This window comes from Mytilus californianus, unplaced genomic scaffold (assembly GCF_021869535.1).
Source record: "Mytilus californianus isolate M0D057914Y unplaced genomic scaffold, xbMytCali1.0.p SCAF_2, whole genome shotgun sequence".
Taxonomy (NCBI): domain Eukaryota; kingdom Metazoa; phylum Mollusca; class Bivalvia; order Mytilida; family Mytilidae; genus Mytilus; species Mytilus californianus.
The window spans coordinates 12,198,820-12,219,834 of NW_026262668.1; the positions used below are offsets into that span (position 1 = coordinate 12,198,820).

General features: G+C 34.2%; 1 protein-coding gene and 1 pseudogene across 1 annotated transcript; one reads left to right on the top strand and one right to left on the bottom strand.

Annotated features, from left to right (window-relative positions):
• Window positions 1-4,627: 4,627 nt before the first annotated feature.
• On the bottom strand, window positions 4,628-7,236 carry LOC127729257 (uncharacterized; annotated as a pseudogene).
• A 9,951-nt stretch (window positions 7,237-17,187) lies between these two features.
• On the top strand, window positions 17,188-19,958 carry LOC127728887 (tripartite motif-containing protein 45-like). Its single transcript, XM_052236474.1, has one exon. The coding sequence runs from the start codon at window positions 17,188-17,190 to the stop codon at window positions 19,165-19,167; it is 1,980 nt and encodes a 659-aa protein (XP_052092434.1). The 3' UTR covers window positions 19,168-19,958.
• The last annotated feature ends 1,057 nt before the right edge of the window (window positions 19,959-21,015 follow it).

A 21,015-nucleotide genomic window follows, 5' to 3' on the forward strand; every position in this document is an offset into this window, starting at 1 on the left:
CTCAAAACCGCTTTAACAAATTTGCATAAAACTTTGGTGAATTGTTTATATCTATTGACATAAGCTCCCTTTCGTTTTTTATAAATTTTAGATTTTACGTTTCTGAGTTATGGGGTTTTATTCATTAAAAAAAGGGGGATTTTCCAGTTTTCGGACAATAAAAGCTTTCACCAACTTGCAAGAAATTGTGGTGAATTGTTTATATCTATTGACATGATTTCCCTTTCGATTTTTATATATTTTAGATTTTACATTTCTGAGTTGCAGGGTTTTATTCATGAAAAAAGGGGGGATTTTCCAGTTTCTGTCAAAAATCAAAAATGCTTTCAGCAGTTTGTATGAAACTTTGGTGAATTGTTTATATCTATATTGATGTAAGCTCCGTTTAGAATTTTATAAATTTTACATTTTACATTTCTGAGTGATGGGGTTTTATTCATTAAAAAAGGGGTGATTTTCCAGTTTTCGGACAATAGCTCAAAAATGCTGTCAGCAATACTCATGAAACTTAAGTGAATTGTTTATATATATTGATGCAAGCTCCCTTTACATTTTCATAAATTCCTAATATGACTGGGAATTAATTGAACTTTATTTGTTTATAGTCTGATGACAGATTTACTAAGTATTGCGCAACAGCACAGTGTATTGCACAACAGCAAGACATTTTTAATTTCATCACGTTCTAATGAAGTAACAAGCTTACTTTGCCGAAAGTTAGAATGATTTGATCTACGCTTGAGTAACAAGTACCAGAAGTGATAAAAAAATTGTCTTTATGAAAATAACATGCAACCAACTTTAAAATCAATGCTTTAACCTCCTAAAGAAAATAAATCATTTATGTCTTTGAATTTCTTTACCTCCAAATGAAAAATTGCTGTTTCATCGACTTTGTAAATGTTGAATATTGCCGATGACGAAAGCGACTGAATTTGATTATCGTAAACAACAGGGCGACTAGATTTCGCTTTTGAAGGTCGGTCAAAGCGAAGTGGCGACCGGGAAAGTGACTTTGTCGCCCCAGTAGCATGGTAACGTGAGCCCTGCACAATGCTTATTTCTTTAAAACACAGTCCTGTAATATTTTTTATTCTACTTTGAATATTGCCTGCTTATTTCAACAACTATTCTTATAAAACAATCCTCTATTTATCCTAGGTGTTGCACTCAGTATTGAAACATTTTTTGTCCATTAGCCAAACCAAAAAAAAAAAACACAAATTCACCAAACAATGCTACTGGCGCTTTTAGCAATATGATGCTAGGTTCTTTTGTTACACTTTATTTTTTTACATCTGTACTGCCTACTGGCGACTCAGTCCTGAGTGTAAATGGTCATTCAGTATGTTAAGAAAAAGACCACAATTTATAAGGCCTATCTGGCCTAATTGATTTCTAAAATATATTTCATTGTACATGTTCAACATTTATCATTCATTTGTTTATTTCTGAATTTGTGTGAATTAACAGTAAATGTTAATTACTACACTTTCATACCATAACAAAACTGCCTTACTGTATTGGTATCACTTATATTTGTATCCATATAACGAAAAAAACTGAAAAGAGAATACTTTTGCAATAGCTTTTTTCATATTGAATACTAAAACTTTTTAGATATTTAGACATATTAAGTAGATGTTCATAATATCCACTTGACATTTTATCATATGACTTCTGTAGTTAGTTATGAGTCTTTGAAGCATGCTCATAAAGGTTCTTTTGTTGATATCATTTTCATACTGGTCAAAACCTTTTTTGCTTTGACCAGCTTTGGAGGAGATATTTTCAAAGAATTAATAAAAAATAACACAGAAATTCACTTTCTAGCTCATCTAGCCCCAATCATCATGTCAGGCATTGTCATTACTAAAAAACATTAAATGTCTTCTAAACTGAGAAACAATTTCCACATTTAACCGAAATCTTTTACTTATGATACTGACAATCCCCCACAAAGTAATATAAATAGAACCATACAAATAGTAAGCAAATACATGTTCTCAGATACCATCTCCCATATAAAAAAATCACATTAAGAAAATAATGAACCTATTATGTGTTCCTCTCCTAGCTACAAAATGTATCCAAAATCAAAGATGTGGAACATATATATTCTATCATAATCATTTGGTAATTAATGCAATTAGTGTCTCTTCCATGCCCGTGTTGAACATAAAAAACTAAATATTACATAAACAACACCCCTAATGCTCATGTTGGTTGTCATTGTGCAACACAGTTAATACATAGAAAACATAAAACATAGAACTCCTTTTGTCATATAAAACGCTGTCAAACATCCAATCATACTATCCACACTGATCTGTGTCCACACTTGTTATTATTTATTTCAATATTTTTTTATTTCTATAAACACTCCGCTCTGCATGTGAATTTCGTTACTAAGTTTTCGTAGAATCATATGATTTTGATGCAAATAAAGGTAAAATTATCCCACAAGTGCATCATGTTGCTAAAAAAATGAAGGTTTTCGCTTCTCTGGATTTTATATGTACATTCATATAGAGGTGCTTCTGACAAATGTTCTGTTTTATTTCAATCTGATGCTTATTTCATTTAATGTGTATGTGTGCTTATCTTATTTGATGATTATATGTGCTAATATATTTATGACAAAACTATAAACGAAAAACACATTTAACAGCCAGCAGTTAACCAACGATAACCACTGAATTATAGGCTCCTGACTTGGGACAGGCACATACAGAAAGTGGCGGGGTTAAACATGTTTGTGAGAGCTCAATCATCCTAACCAAGGACATTGGTGTAACAGCACAAAATAAGAACAAACAGTAAAAAATAATTGGAAATCGCTTGAGTCATCAGATTGGCACAAAGCACAAAAAAAACCAATAAAGCGAAAGAACCAAGTCCCAATATAATCTAAGAGTACTCGCAGTACTGAAAGCTAGTTAAAAGCCAATAACAACTAAAAATTAATCATGTTATCTCAGACTAAAGTATCTTTCAGTACACATAGTTGGGAGTAATTTATGCGAAAAATACCAGTCGGGAGACAGTCAATCTAATTAAAATATAGAACTCGGATTTCGTTATACTACATACTCGTATCTAATTAAAATATAGAACTCGGATTTCGTTATACTACATACTCGTATGTACGAGTATGGTAGTATAACGAAATCCGAGTTCTATATTTCAATTAGATTGGGAGACAGTAAAATTCCCCCATCCGAGAGGCAAGGGAAATTTGGTAATAGGACTGGTATTCCTCTGACACATTATATATCTGTTGAATAACACCGAATATTTCATAACGACAGGTTAAATAAATATACATACAGCTGATGTCGTCTGATATTTTGTTTACTGTGTATTCAGATCATTTCCATCATTGTACCATATTAGATAAATCGTGTTGCCTAAAACATTCAGATTATGTACGGAACTTTCCAAACGGTTCTCGCGGGAAGAGGTTCGCGATGGTAAAATATAAACATATTTATATTTTATAGTGTGTTTTTCTATGTTGTGATGTTATACTATTGTTTCAGAAAAGGGAGAAGGTTTGGTACCATTAAAACGTTTAATCCCGCTGTCGTCTGTTTATGTAGTTCATACGTGTTTCTCGTTTCTCGTTTTTATATAGATTAGACCATTGGTTTTTCCGTTTGAATGGTTTTACACTAGTAATTTTTTGGGGCCCTTTATAGCTTGCTGTTCGGTGTGAGCCAATGCTCCGTGTTGAAGGCCGTACCTTGACCTATAATGGTTTACATTTATAAATTGTAACTTGGAGGGAGAGTTGTCTCATTGGCACTCATACCACATCTTCCTATATCTATATAAATATTCATTTTGGAAAATACCAGGGTAGAAATGGTACTTTGATGCATATCAATCGGAAATCGTGAAATGACATTCACATAACGAAGAGAATCCGTCAAGTTTTAAGAAAAATACACCAGGTTTCAACCAATAACAAGTAAAAAGCTGGCTCTGCAAACTTATGTTCTCCAAAGTGCACATTTATTGAGAGAAAACATTTTTATCTCCAGGGTTCAAAATACTAAGAGAGAGAATTAAACATGTACTATAATTACCAATTTTTTACATAGATAAACGTGTTATACAATTCATAGGGGATACCATCCGAAAAAAAATCTGCCATCTGGGAATCATTTTCAAATGTTTTTTTTTCTACGTTGTAACAGTGACCTTGACCGTTGGCATATTGACCTCAAAATCATTAGGATTCTGACCTTATCCTGTATTTTTATCTGTATAAGTTTCAGTCCTACTCAAGTTATCCGAAAAAAAAGTATAAAAAAAAAATACCGAACTCCAAGGAAAATTCAAATCAGAAAGTCCCTTATCAAATGGCAAAATCATACCATTTGTTTTGGACACACGGGCGGACGGACGGACGGGCGGACAAAGTGAGTACTGTATGCTATCGATATTGTTTCAGGGAGTATACAACTCCAGCATTCTTATATAAAGTGTAATACGAATTCAAAAAACTTCCTTAAATTTCCCATAGTGCTTATAAAGCTATTGAACTGACTGTACCTGTGGAAAGTGAGTTTGATGTTACCGCTATGATACATTGTATCATGTCAATACTATATTAAAACAGTTTTGACTAGATTAATTTTTACTTAAAACCATTGACAGAATGAAAAACAAATTACGGCTACAGTTTGAGTGGAACTGACAAATATTTCCCCCACTCATCAACCGAATCCATACAAACACAAGCATGGACTGCTCCTTGTTTTCCTAGAAACACAGCTCGATCTTTTACTGGATAAACAGGCTGGTGCCAGATGTTGGCATGAATCTGTACACCAAAAGATCCATCAAAATAAAATGCCTTAAAATCTTCTGGCTTAATATCGTCCGTCGGTAAGGCTAATAAGGCTATGAACGGGTCTTTGTCACGTGGAAAAAATACCTGACCGCCATCAGGATGGTAATTAGCTTCCCTCACCAGCACGTGGGTTCGGTTATCAAAAGAAACATCAGTTGGCAGACGACCAGTGACGTAATGACCGCCTACAGCATTATTTATTGCTTTACAAACATCTCCCTCCCATTCATAAACGAAATCTCCACTCACTATACCACCCATAGCACCAGTTCCTGGATATAACTTGCGCCATCCACTCACAGGCCAGGGTGTAATTTCAACTTCTTCGTTTTCAAAATCTGCAACAATTTTCCCGTAGCCTTTTAAGGTATCCCCGTCTGCAACCACCAATGAAACCTGATAAGGATCGCCGTATTTAGGATCAAGAGCCTCATCATAGCTTGCATATCCACTCATCTTTGGCGTTCCTGAAGAAAACAAACCACAATCATCATTATAAGAAGCATTAAAAAATTATAAATTAGTGTTGTCGTTAAAAAATATTTCATCAGAACCATACCTTTATTATGTTATCATATCCTAAACATATTCAGTCACGAGCAGATGAAAACACCAAAGGCAATTTTAGTGACGTTTTTTGCAGACTGCTGTTTGTTTGTTTTTTTTCCTTTTCCTTTCATGTTGGCATGGCGCTGTTTGTCCGTCTTCGATTTATGGTTTTTATTCGTTTTCATTGGTATCTTCATTGAGGTAGTATGGCGGTCTTCTGCCATCTTTGATCGTTATTTAATGAAACAAACAAATTCTGAGATAAGTTTGTAATTCATTTGTAAGAATTTCATTAAATAAAGAACTCTTGGTTAATCCTACTCTTCCATCTGTTTTACAAATTATAGAATATTATTTGATTGATCCAATTTAAAAAAAAAGCGTTAAAAGGGGAGATGATTCGGATAATCGTATTTAAATAAAAGAACAGAGTTCCAATGTCCCCGCGTTGCACATAGATTATCTATCCAAGGGAAATAACTAAGAAAAACTTTTTTTTTGTTCTTTCAAAACTTTTTACAAATATCTTAGAGAAATGAAGGCCTGAGAGCAAATGCATTGCAATTTCAAATAAAATTTATATTTCCAAGGGAAAAATAATTGATCGGCACTGATTTTCGGAATGTCCGAGTCATTGCTGATATAAACCTTTGATATAAATTTGATAAAAATATGGCAAGAATTGTACACAGGAGAGCGCTAACAGTGCAATTTTCCATATAACTAATATTTCCAAGGGGCATAACTCTTTTAAAAATAGTTGATCGGCACTGATTTTCGAAATTGTTCGAGACATTGCTGATATAAACCTATAATTTAAGTTTTATAAAAATCTGGCAAGAATTGTTCACGTGGGAACGCTAACAAGATCGGACGGACGGACGGACGGACGGACGGACGGACGACTAGTATTTCTATGTTCTCCGCAACGCGTATCACGAGAGACAAAAAAAGGAATGTACTGCAAGTACAGTGACCCCCATTCATTTAATTTTTTAAGACCATTTCATATTATTTAATTTCAAGTTTCAGTTTTTTACTATTCTTTCTATTCACATAATAATGCCTTTCCCTGTACAATCTTTGCAAAATGGGCCAATCTTTCACCGTCAACACTATTCCCACCAATAGGAGGCAATACTTGTTCAATAAAAATTGTTTTGTAATATATGATTATCCCCCCAAAATATCTGTGTCAACAATTTATACAGCATTAATTAATAATATTAGAATTACGAGATGTGTACTGTTACCGAGGTATACGTCAATGAGACAGTAAGCTAACTAAAAAAAAAAATAAAAAATAAAAAATAAACTTAAATCACAATTCTTCAAAACACATCCCATTGTCTAAAAGTGCTCATTTTAAATACAAGTACACAATTCAGTATGGTCAATGACTAAATTTTTTTTTGAAATTGTCAATTGACACAATACTGTGTACCTTATATATATGATAGACGTTTCCTTTTTTTAAACTACATTTCCTTATTTTTGATACTCGAGTTCAAACGAAATCCGGTATCGTTCTTTAGTTTACTTCATGTACATACAGATCGATCCATTATTATTCCAAGCGGACTTCCATACATTTTTTTAGCCGCAGAACTACGACAATGTCGGCTATGCCCTATTGTGCTACCAGCTCCACAAATATACTATTATAATTAACTATAATATATAATGATGGTATGGCTTTCCAACATGACACAAAAATTATATAAGAACACACAAAGTACTAACCAGAAAACAGTAGACAGTTAGGTCAGTAGGTTCAAAGTAGAAGTAGGCAGTTGGATGTATGGGTGTGTTATCGTGTCACTTCAATCCTATGGTATTTTTAGTCAAAATCACGTGGGGGAAAATCAAATAAAGATGTTAATAACAATCCGGATGTAGTATAATAGACAAAACTAACAAATGATAACATAAGCTGCACACGAAACAGTTACAAACTAAATAAAAAATATAATAAAAAGTGTATTTTAAAGCCGAACAAAAGACAAAGTTTAAATGCAGAAAAAATGTCGGTAGTATGACTGAAAAAAATGAGGGCATAAGCCAACAAGACTGCAGCAATCCTTAAACACATTAAACCTAATAATATTACAATGAAAGAAGAATTATTGAAATACTGTAAAACATTGAAGACTGTACGTTGAGTTCTGGATATATTTTAATTTTCAGTGTCGGTTGGTTGTTTTTTTGTTTGGGTGTATGCCTCACATCTCTTGTCATTCATTGTAACCGGCTTCATCGTGAGACAATGATCACGAAGCCCCCCCCCCCCCCCCACCCATGCCTATGGAATCGTTCTTTCAGCGTGTGATTGCGTTGTTTTTTCCAATATAAAAATAAGGAGATGTGGTATGATTGCCACTGAATGAGACAACTATCCACCAAAGTTCAAATGAAGTGGATGTAAGCAATTATAGTCAACCGTACGGCCTTCAACAATGAGAAAAGCTCATACCATATAGTCGACTATAAAAGGCCCCGACATGAAAAATGTGAAACAATTCAATTGAGAAAAATAACGGCCTAATTTATAACAAAAACATTTACGAAAAGCAAATATGACAGACATAAACCAACGACAACCACTGAACAACAGGCTCCTGACTTGGGACAGGCACATATAAGATGTGGCGGGGTTAAACATGTTTGTGAGCGCTCAACCCTCCCCTAACCGAGGACAGTGGTGTTACAACACAACATTAGAACACACTATAAAAATCAGCTGAAAAGGGGTTAACTCTTCAGATCGATACAAAACATGTTTACTGTTAACATGGTTAAATCATCAGTATCAAAATTCAGAATATATGTAGTGCAATATTCTTCCTGAAGATTTTTTCCAGATTGATAATTTATTTTATTATGTATTGGTGTTTCTACACATGCATATTTTTTCACTTTTGTACTCATTTGTATCCTCAATTATCCTCATTTCGTGTTGCAGAATTACGAGATGTGTACTGTTACCGAGGTATACGTCAATGAGACAGTAAGCTAACTACAAAAAAAAAATAAACTTAAATCACAATTCTTCAAAACACATCCCCTTGTCTAAAAGTGCTCATTTTAAATACACAATTATGTGCAAAATCATTTATTTTCAGTTTTTACCAGGATCATTTTCAAAACCCCCCCCCCCCCCACAAAAAAAAATAAAATTAAATGATCGTCCCCTAACGTTCATAGTGAACTCTATTTAAATTGACGGTGCTGATCATCTATTTGTTAGTTGGCTGTTGTCTCGTGGTCATTTATCATTTATTTAACTACTAGTTTGTGAGGGTGTGTGTGTGTAAATTTTCCCCCTAAAATTGACACGGAATTCGCTCGTTTTTGTCCACATTTGACCTTTAAATTAATGGAAAGAACTTCTCACAAAATCTTTTTTTTTTCGTCTCCCATTTTTTTTTCATACATTGTTGCATGATGGCATTAAGAATTGTAAATGTGCGTAATCTTGGTTAATGTAAGCAACGTATTGGACGTTAGAGTATTTTTTAACTATTTTTCTTTATTTTCAGATATTAAATGCGCGCTTTATTTGCGAAATGCTTAAATTTTGAAAGATACCTTTGATTCGATAGAGAATGTGGTTTAATCGATATATATAAACATTGTCACTCATACCACATTTTCTTATCTATATAGACTCTCAGTGTTATCGGGGGAATCTAATACATGCTCCCATGTTAGAAAGCTCTGATGTTACATTTTCCCTATTCAAGTCGTGACCTTCAGAACAGATCTTATTTCCTGTTCGGTCGAATTTTGTATAATATTTCTACTATAATAATGAGTCTGAAACCCAAATTAAAGTACCAGAATATTAAAAAATGATAAAATACTTCTGAAAAGAAAAAAAAAAACCGCTGACTTAACTATAATACGGCGAGCACTGACTCCATACCTTTTTGGAAACTGTGGGTAAAGGACGTATAAAAACAGGTAAGGTTCTGAGGTTAAAATTAAATACGTTGATCACGTGACAAATTCTATAACAGGAAATGAAAAATTAAAACAGGTATGGCTGTGTCGAAACCATTACACGATAATTTAGAAATGTTTTCTTGTCCAATTTGCTCTGAAACATTCAAGTCACCGAAAATACTACCGTGCTTACATACATTTTGTGAACAATGCATACAGGAGTATATTCTATCGATTGGGTGCAAAAAAGACAACAAAATATCAGAGTTTCGATGTCCAATCTGTAGGACAGTGGTGATTCCAAAAAATTCAGATGAAGCCATTGAAAAATGGACCAGTTCGTTGCAGGACAATGCTGTCATAGTAACAATGATTGCGATATCAACAGAAGATAAAACACAGGAGTGTCATGCTTGTAAACGTTCGAATGAAAAATCAAATGCCAAGTTTTGGTGTAAGATCTGCGATGAAGCTTTCTGTGAAAATTGCAATCAAATGCATAGCCGAATGAAACTGTCATACACACACGATGTAGACAAAATTGAAGAATATGGCCGGAGTGAAACTGGAATAGATCTTAATGGTATCTATAAACAGTATAATATGCATCCGTCGAAAGACTTTGAAATGTTCTGCTCTCATCATAGAGAACCATGCTGCACTTTATGCCTATTTACAAACCATTTTGGATGCAAAAATCTATTGAAGAGGTTCTAAGAGAAGGGAATCATTACGAATCCCTTCCTACGAAGCTTAAAGAATTAAAGGCTGCTACAGTCATACTTCTCATGGATAAGGAAGAACATAAGTCTGAATTTACTGCAAATACTGAGAACGCAGAGGAAGAAGCGGCGAAATTCATAGAATTGATCAAATATTAGAGATATTTCGCGATGAACAAAACACAAATCTTAATATCCGCTTACGCTTACTACAACAATTTGTCAATAGTCTTGAACACTGGATCGGTGTAACGACTTTTGTGGAAGAATTTTGGTCCAAAACCCATTTTTTTTTCTGCAAGTCGAGACTATGAAAGGACAAATTAAAGACATCATTATATTTTTTTCATTACAAAAATACGTAACAGCTTTAAGAATGACAGTATTGTTACCGTTAAATTGCATAAGAATGATATAGTTCAGCAGTTAGAAACTGTTGATGCATTAGGCACCTTAAGCGAAACAACGAACCTCTTAGTTGGTCAAACGGTTGAAATCTAAAAACAATATAAAGTGTTGGGGATATCATGCAATTCAACGTATGAAAGTATTCATTTGAACAAGCTCAAAAGTTTCCATTTCAAAGGTTCAAATATAACATGTGGGACATCCATTGGTGTCGAATACATTGTACTTGGAGTTGAAGCCGAAAAAAATTGCACCTACTTAAAAAAGATACTAATATAATCAACTCGACTGTTTTTAACGGAAACCCGAAACGTTTGTGTTATTATTACTGTTACTTTAGAGTTTTCATTTCCTGTCACGCTCAAGAGCTCTATAGAGCCACATGTTTACTTTTCAGGAATGAAATTATGAAGCCAGAGAAGCTCGACTTTGTAAAGGAATCTGTTGGAGCATTATTTCCTTACGATGAAAATATTTTCCTTGTAGTGAACAATGCAGTAAAACAATTTTCTAAAAGTTTAGAAGGTGAACTAACAACCTCATTTGCATCAAACACCACCTGTGGATTAAACGGTATGAATATGCTGGAAGATAACATTATTATTACAACAAAGGACAAGGAAATCAAACTTGCGAACTAAAATGGCAGAGAAATATTCTGTTACAAAAACGAAACCATAAAAAATCCCGAGTGTCTGGCTATTTTACTAACTGGACTGGTCCTGTTTGTCGATAGACATAACAGAGGATCGTTACATGTATTGTCCGCCGACGGTAAAAATCACAGGACATTGCTTCAAAATTTGACAATACAATGGATATCTGGCTGGATGTAGATAAAGAAACTGTATATATAGCTGGGGAAGAGTATATTGAGGTTTACGAGCTTACTTGAAGAAGATTCCACCTTTGATCTAGTAAATTACACTACACAGAGGGCCTGTCTATATTTGTCCTGACCAATCAGTTACGTCCAAAATAACAACCTTCCAATAAAGCAATATCTTTTCTAAATTGGTTTAATGTATCTAGTGATAATCAATATCGAATGTTACTATACTTCAACTTTTACAACTAGCGAAGCAAAAATACTGGGGGTAATCTGGAATTGACAAACGCTTTTCAGTACTTATATAAATGCAAACTTTACTTGTTGATATAGAATATCCAAAACTTTTTTTGTAGAAGGACAACTAGAGTTTTGAACTGAGCCATAATTTATGGAAAATTCGACCTTGCAGCCAATTGCCAGTTTAACCTAAAATACATACGTCTGCCTATGTGCTAATTACTAAAATCTTATATTTACAGATATTTCCTTGAATTCACTAAGGTTGAATTTTGTCAACTTTTTGGTAGTGTATATATCCTAATCAAGTTGACTGATCTAAGTGGAATTTCAAACCAATAATAGTGTCAGGATATTATTAGTAGCAGATGGTTCTACATAGGATGTATTATTCTAGTTCAGTAAGAGAGCAAATTAAAATTAAACAAATTGAAAAAGAAAGAAAAGTAATGGCGTAAAGAAGACTGTCTCATCCACGTGATATCAATGCACAAAACTTGCTTATTTTCAATTATATTTTTAAATTAGCATGCATTTGGTGCTATGGCAGCTAGAAGGAAGTTGAAATTGCATAAAAACTTTTAAAGGGGAATCCCATACCCATCCGTACCTGGTTTGTCCATGAGTATTCATATAATAAACTGTTGTTACTATAATACATTGTGTTGTTTCCAACTACCTGAGACCGTAAAAAATTTCACAGTCCTTTATCTGTTTTCCAATATTTGTTTTTACATTAATGGCATTTTCTTTTTTTTTCTGATAATATTAGCAAGGCCTACCAGCTATACTTAAGTTGAACTATGGTTCACATGCACCGACACCCTTTGCTGTCCGAATCGTACGAGAGACCATGTCTACCTCTACCTTTGATGGCATGGGCCATATGGAGACCCTCGTAACAAGAATGGTTTATGTGGAGACTTCTTCTAAAAAAAAGAATCGGAAGGTACCAAGGGGACATTAAAAACTCATAAATCGAAGTAAAACTGACAACGCCATGGCAACAAAAGAAAAGGAAAGACGGCGAAAGACAGACAAGTCCACAAAACACTTTATAGAAACTTAGCCTGAGCAACACGAACTCGAAGAAAATCTGGGTTTTATCTCAGGTGTTCCGGAGGGGAAAACAGATCCTGCTCCACTAGTGGGACCCGTCATGCTGCATTTTAACCCAATAAACAAGACGGACTATTAAGTTGCATTAAGAAACCCAGAATTGAATTTATTTTGTTTTAGCGAAGACAATGGACTTTTTCTTTCTTAGACTTCTGCTCTCTCATGTAGATTGACTTCATTGTAACCAGGGATCCTTCGTCTGCAGTCTCGGCTTCTGAGTAAATTGGAAACATGACAATTTTAGAGTATTAATGTCACAGGGTAAATGGCCACATTTACAAGTATCTATGTAACAAAACCCACAAAAACCCCATAAAGCGACAGGCAAAGAGACATGCAAATAAACTCATGATAGATACCAGGATTAAAATTTTGTACGTCAGACGCGCGTTTCGTCTTCAAAAACTAATCAGTGACGCTCGAATCAAGAAATTGAAAAGGCCAAATAAAAAACGAAGTTGAAGAGCATTGAGGACTTAAAATTCTGAAAGGTTTTGCCAAATACAGCTAAGGCAATCTATTCCTGGGGATGCAAATCCTTAGAATTTCGAAAAATTAAAAGTTTTGTAAACAGTTAATCTATATAAATATGACCATATCAATAATTCATGTCACAGACTCTTAAGATCCCTGTGGTCGTACTCTTAGGACATGGCTAGGGTATCGATTGTACGATGCATAGAAATGGCTACATATACCACTATTTCTGCTACCACGGCCTATAGTGAAACTCCGTAACAAGACACGTCGAAAATACTTCAAGTTGATTATGAGAAATATTAACCGAGTCCTAATAAATATCCTTACTGATCTCAGGTTGTACATATCTTGAGTTTCTAAAGTACGATGCATTACAGAGGTCATGCCTAATACTTCTACCTGTAGTATCATGCCCTACATTGAACCAGTCTGATTAAAATCAAACCTCTCAGCGCTCCCGTTTTGTGATTTGTAGCGTGGGAGCTCCCACTCGCGACATATAAATAAACGATAGCAAGTGAGAGGTATATTGATTTGACTATGAAACATATGCACTGTACCATCTCTCCGCTTTCAGACTGGTAACGGTCAGATATCTTAGGTATGGTAAATAACAATGGCATTGAAACCCCCTCTTTCTTGTAACATAAACATCGTAGTGATTTTTTTTAAAGGCCAGTCGCAATACTTAAGTTGGACCATGGAACATATGTACCACCTTTTCTTACTAGATACAGTAATCGGGTTTTCTGTAGTACGGTCTATAGTAGAAGTCATGACTACATCTACCTTTCGTACCATTGTCCACGTGGATACTTTAAATAAATAGGCCAACCGTCAATACCTGACTATGGGACGAATGTAACGAACCCAATCCGCTAACCAGACTCAAAATTATGGGTTTAGAGTATTTGTTTTTATGGTGCGTAGTAGAGGTAGAGACCGTAGAGGTAGATTCCACTGATGGGTTTTTGAACAACGTAGAAAATCTCGATTAGACCAGCCGGTAAGAATTAAGATGGATTATGGTACATATGCACCAGTTCTCCTTCAACTTCTGTCACACTGGGTCTCTGGTATCTATTGTACTTCGTATCGTATGGCAGAGGTTACTCCCACCTCTACTTCAGATACCTTGGTCTACGTGAAACTTCTTAATAAAGTCAATCGGCAAAAACCAGTCCACCTCTGTTGCCAAACTCGTATGAGTCTAGGGTATAACATTCATTTAGCATGTGAAAGAAGCAAAGATGTGGCGTGAAGTTTAAGTACGAATTTCGATCATTTTCATGTTATCTAATCCTTAATGCGCTCCCGCATCAATGTTCACAAACTGTTTTTTGTACCTCAAATATTATTGTCGTGGTGAAAAGTAGACGGGTCCGGTGCATATGGCCAATATTGTCGGTATGCCTTATCAAAAGCCTTTCCGTGTTGGATATTCTACCAATAGTAACTGAGGCATCGCCTAAACTATGTACTGTACCACAGATTCCCCAGACCCGTATGGATATGAGAGCAGAGGGGTAATTTTGCATATTTACAATAATCTCACTTCATTGTTAGCAGCTGGGCTTGTTAAGAGAATTTACATGCGAGTACTATAACAAGAGGTAAGCATGGAGGCTAGTATGCTTGTACTACTGCCCTCATTGGTAGTCTCTTAATTAAACCATTCTGCAATATCGTTATATTTGAATTGGATTTCTTCGTTTCTTCGTAGTATTTTTAGTGATATTAAAGTTTTGAAAGTAACTTTAAGTATTTATTTTTCTGATATTTTCATTATCTTTTGATGTAGCTGTGAACACTAATAGAAGGTCATATTTAGGGTGATTTGTTTATGGTTGTCATTGAGATAACTATCCATCAGAGCCCTATAATTGGCCTTACCTCTTTACAATTTTGTGCGTTTTTTTTCGCAACCGAATGGCATATTATATGTTATAACTATGACTTTCCGATTTTTTTTAACATGTATTAATTAAAAAAAAAACTCTTAATTGGGACACCTTTTTTATATTAAGAGTAAGAACAAAACCAATTGTTCACACTGACATGCATTAAAAAGTATTTCTAAATTGATTTCGATATATTAATATAAAAAACTTATCAATACTGAAAGCTCTCAAAGATAATCTAAATGGTTAAAAGGACTATATCTACTTAACCAATGAGGCTATTAGCACAATTTTTCGGAATTATCAGTTTTTAAAGATCTACAATTTCGTATTTGATTTGACCTTCCAAGTGTTTTAATTCGAGCGCAACTGATGGGTCGTATGTAGACGAAACGCGCGTCTTGCGTATCTAATAGTAAGCCTTGTAAATTTGGTGAGTTTTTATTGTGATGGCTTTAAACGGACAATTCAGTTTTATATCTTTGTCCAATTTGTACATTGTGTGCACGACAATATTTAAAATATGATTGTGCAATAAAGAAGAGGCGAGGTTTATGAAGTATTTGTTTTTATTTAAGTTTAGATAATTAAAGTTTACTTTTTTGAAGGATGAGTACAAACTAGGTTTTGTTCATTTGGGACTGAGACATTCAATGAATAGCACGTACACTGTATATATATATGTATAAGTTTTGTTAAAAATATCCACCCGGTTATTGCTCTCCTATCAGACAATTCAAATGCACAGGTGTGAGATGAGATTTTTTTTAAATATATATTGTTTGAGTATATATGTTACAGTGAATTTGTATAATCAGGGATTATGTATTATACTAAAATCATTAGTGATTATATATAATCCCTGAAAATGACCAGTAATTTTATAAAATCACTGAAAATTTTGAGCATTATTTACAAATTCCCTGATATTATTTCAGGGATTATCAATAATACAATAAAACAAAGCTCTTTTGTTTAATAAAATTAATCAAATATGAACAAATGAATCATCTTTATCTCTTACCCTTTTAAGGTTGAACAGAACAATTTTCAGTCCCTGTTCATTTATCAACTCAAAAAGGAACAGTTTTTATTGTATTTGACTGTGTTGAAACACATTAACCCGTAAACCAACATTCAAGTATTTAAAATTGAAATTAACAATACCAACATTCTCAATAATAGTGATAACTGCACATGTATGCCATGATTTTATTGTTTGCCGAAAACAGCGTTAAATGCACATTCATGTTCTAAATGTAAATGCACAGTGCATGTAATTTGCTGTACAACAGATGGCGATGAAGGCTATTAAAAATCTGTTTTTGTTTTCTATGTTCCAATGAACAAGAAATCAAAACTTAGCAAACTAATGCAACTAAACGTACAGAAAAACAAACAGAACGCATGCTTGACAGATTGAACACAATTTTGGAGGAGGCAAACATTGGCTGTAAATGTTTTGATACCAATTCCTCATATTGATCGCGAAAAGGAAGATCCATAAATATAATGGCCATTGTTCATGAACGGCCTGAAAAGGATATTGCCTGGCTACGAAACTTAGAAGTTTGCTCGGATCCTACACAAAATATCAATTTGAGGTGGCTGATTCACTTTTGTGGCACCTTCAGACATTGTTTTTCTCTTCAACGTGCAGTAAAATCAGATGCAATATATACATGATATAGGAAGGACAAGTTTGTTTTTATTAAAGTGGAAGTTGTTGAAATAAAAAAACGAAAAGCATTGAAAATGGTTGATTGGTAAAGCTGCAATAGTAGATGTCATCCAAATGTACATTGCTGTTTATAAAAATAGATGATAATTTATCAGAGTATTGTGCTTAATATTTTAATATTCATGCTTCCTATCATGTTTAAATATGATTTTATAGAATAAATTATTCAACTTTTATTCATTGTCTCTTCATTCCAATTATTATGTATAATCTCTGACATTTTTTCTAGTGATTATGCATAATTCCTGAAAATTTAAGCGAATATATATAATCACTAAACTAACCACTGATTGTACATAATCCCTGTGTTCTGTGGTTAAAGGTAATATTCTTCGATCACGTGACAAACTGTATAACAGGAAGTAAAAAAAACCCAACAAGTTAATGCAGGTATGGTGGTATCTAAACCATTATACGATACTTTAGAAATATTGTCCTGTCCTATTTGCTCTGAAACATTCAAGTCACCGAAAATACTACCATGCTTACATACATTTTGTGAACCATGCATACACGAGTTTATTATATCGACTGGGCGCAAAAAAGACAACAAAATGTCAGAGTTTGCATGTCCCATCTGTAGGACAATAGTGATTCCATTAAATTCTGATGAATCCATTGAAAAATGGACTTGTACATTGCAGGACAATGCTACTATAGCAACAATCATTGCGCTATCAACAGGAGACACAACACAGGAGTGTCATGCTTGTAAACGATGGAATGAAAAATCGGACGCTAAGTTTTGGTGTAAGATCTGCGAAGAAGCTCTATGCAAAAAGTGTAATCAAATGCACAATCGAATGAAACTGTTATCTGCCCATGTTGTAATCGAAATTGAGGAATATGGTTTAACTACATCTGGAATAGATTTAAATGCAATATCCAATCAGTGTCCAATGCATCCTTCAAAAGAACTTGAAATATTCTGCTGTCGTCATAGAGTACCATGTTGCGTTTTATGTCTACTTTCAAAACATATAGAATGTACAGGGCTTAAACCAATTGAAGAAGTTTTTGTTGAGAACAATGATTATGAAGCCCTTCCGGAGAAACTAGGAAGAATTAAAGACGCGACAATCAAACTGCTGACGGAAAAGGAACAACATAAGTCGGACTTTATCAAGAGTACAGAGACCGTCGAGGAAGAAGCAGCAAAATTTGCTGAAACGATCAAATGTAATATTGACAATTTATTTGAAATGTTGAAGAAGCAATTACACATATTTCGTGATGAACAGAACACAAATTTTAATGTTCGCATACGTTTATTGGAACAATTTGTCAAGAGTCTTGAACACTGGATAAGTGTTACGAAAATTGTAAAGGAATTAGGGTCCAACACTCAGTTGTTTGTTCATGTAGAGACAACGAGAAGCCAAATTAAAGCCAGTATCATAGAACTTAATAAAAAATTTCAGAATGAGAATCTTATTACTCTTAATCTTAAAAGGAATGAAAGAATTGAACAGCTACAAACTGCGGAGATATTAGGCACATTAGAACAAACAAAAGAACTCTTAGTAGATCAAACTCTGGATATTTTCAAAGTCTGTAAAGATTTGGGTGTATTTACCTGTCATACATTTGAAGAACTCAGTGTGAAGAAGCTCAACACATTTAGTTTTAAAGGCTCGGCAATGAGGTGTGGCGTATACATAAGTGATAAGTACATAGTAGTTGGAGATGGAGCGACCGAAGTAAAATTGCACATGCTTGATAAACATACCGGAGCTATTATAGATTCGAAGGTGTTAACTGGAGACATTAAACGGTTGTGTTATGATTCTAAATTCAATCAAGTTTTTATTTCTTGCTATTTTAAAAACCTATATGTTGCCACAATACATGAAAATACAATTACAACGCCACAGAAAATCGCATTCAGAAAGGAATATGTTGGAGCATTATTTTCTCATAATGAATTTGTTTTCCTGGTAGTGCCCAATGCAATAAGAAAATTTGTTAAGACATTTAATCCCGACAACGTAGGGGAACTGACACATTGTTTTTCAACGAACACTGAAAATGGATTAGACGGTATGAATATACATGACGATGACATTATTTTTACAACAAAGAACAAAGAAATCAAACGTGCCACATTAGAAGGCCAAACTATATATTGCTATCAAAACAAAACGATTGTGACTCCGGAGTGTCTGGCTGTGTTACCATCTGGACTGGTCCTGTTTGTTGATAGGAATTACAAGGGTTCCTTACATGTTTTATCTGCCGATGGTACAAAACATAGGACATTGCTTGAAAATTTCGGGAAGATAGAAAATCCAAAGGATATCTGGTTGGATGTGGATAAAGAAACTATATACATTGCTGGAGGAGAGTATATCGAAGTGTACTGTCTCTATTAGTTGAAACCAGATTGAACCATGACACGTGGTGTTTTACATGTTTACAAACCCAGACGTTTGAAACACGGTTTTAGTTATAGTCAATGGACTACCGTACCTTGCAATGGAATGCGCTTGATTTCTAACTTGTTTTTATGTTTCATGTACACATGTCATTGTATTAAATAATTTGCGTGTTAGCCTGATATGACTAACAGGAGATGTTGGGTTACCGTTAATGAGACAGGAACCCACCAATACAACAAAACCATAAAAGACACGCAAAGATCAACATGTGTTCTTCAATGCTATGCAAGTGTTTATATTACTACATGTACATGTATGTATGAGTCAATCTCTTACACTGTTCCGAATCTAAGTAAATAACTTAACAGAGTATTATAGATCTGTTAAAACCAAAAGAAAAGTAAGATATAAACAAACACTGACGAGACTTTGGACAGGCACATTGACATATGACGGAGATTACTAGTTTTTCGAGTACTTAATTACACCATTTGTTTTAAAGTTGAGTAAACACTATACATGAATACACTTAAGGAACCTGTTGTTCAGTGGTTGTCGTTTGTTGATGTGGTTCATAAGTGTTTCTCGTTTCTCGTTTTTATAAGATTATACCGTTGTTTTTCCTGTTTGAATTGTTTTACATTAGCCATTTTGGGGCCCTTTATAGCTTGCTGTTCGGTGTGAGCCAAGGCTGCGTGTTGAAGGCCGTAATTTGACCTATAATTGTTAACTTTTTACACATTGTGACTTGGATGGAGTGTTGTCTCATTGGCACTCATACCACATCTTCTTATTTCTACTTAAAATGTTTTATTCATTAAAAAGGCTTTCCTAAAAGATTCACATTTTTGTTATTAATATTGATGACTGCAAAGTTTTGTTTTGCTTTTAACGAATATTTGTTTTCCATGGGAACACAGTTGGGGAAGAAAAATAGTAAGGCGTCGTCCTTCTGCTTTTTTATCCATATTTCCGACACATTGTTGAAGGTACCGCATAGGTTAAGTCTTGCGTCCCGCCTCGGTGGTCTCGTGGTAACATGTCAGCTCGTGTGCGGTAGAACGTCTGCTAGACCCCTTTCCGGGTTTAAAAAAAGATAAAAAATTTTGTATTTAATTTCTCTACGCTTTGCACGAGGGATTTAGAGTTAACAGCAAAGACTGATCGGTTCGAAATCAGAATATTTATTTATTTAATATACTAGTAATACATTAACATGTTCTTGTTCTGATATATAAAATTAAGAAGATGTGGTATAATTGTCAATGAGACAACTCTCAACAAAAGACCAAATGACACAGAAATTAACAACTATAGGTCACCGTACGGCCTTCAACAATGATGCATGCAAATTTTGCCACTGGAATTTAACTCCAAATACATCTTTCTTTTAAATTGTAGAGCTCAAGTCTTGAATTCAGTCTTCTTTGCTTTGACATTGGAACGTCTTTGATTTATTTCATTTCAAAGTCATACGTCCAAGGTAAAGGTCACACATAGCAGCATTAGGGAAACCAGTCATTTAGATTATGTAGGATTTGATGGAATGCTGAACAATGGGGTGTCCCGGTTATCTTCTTTATTACTCGGATACTTTGCATTTCTTCCCGTAATAATCAGTTTTTGCTATTGTATTACTGAAGAAAAGACCACCAAAAGAGCGAAATCGATATTCGTATCTTAGTCAAGACATTTAATCAAAGATGGTTTTTGATGTTTTACGTTTTTGCCTCTTTTGGTTCTATTGATCCTATGATTATAACATCCTATTGTAGCTGTCTCAACTTTTGAATTGATCAAATCGTTATTGATTGTGGAATTCAGAAATGTACATCAAATATA

Bases quoted from the DNA above. Each gene is read 5' to 3' on its own strand.
- LOC127728887 (XM_052236474.1), top strand. From the start codon at position 17,188: ATGGTGGTATCTAAACCATTATACGATACTTTAGAAATATTGTCCTGT.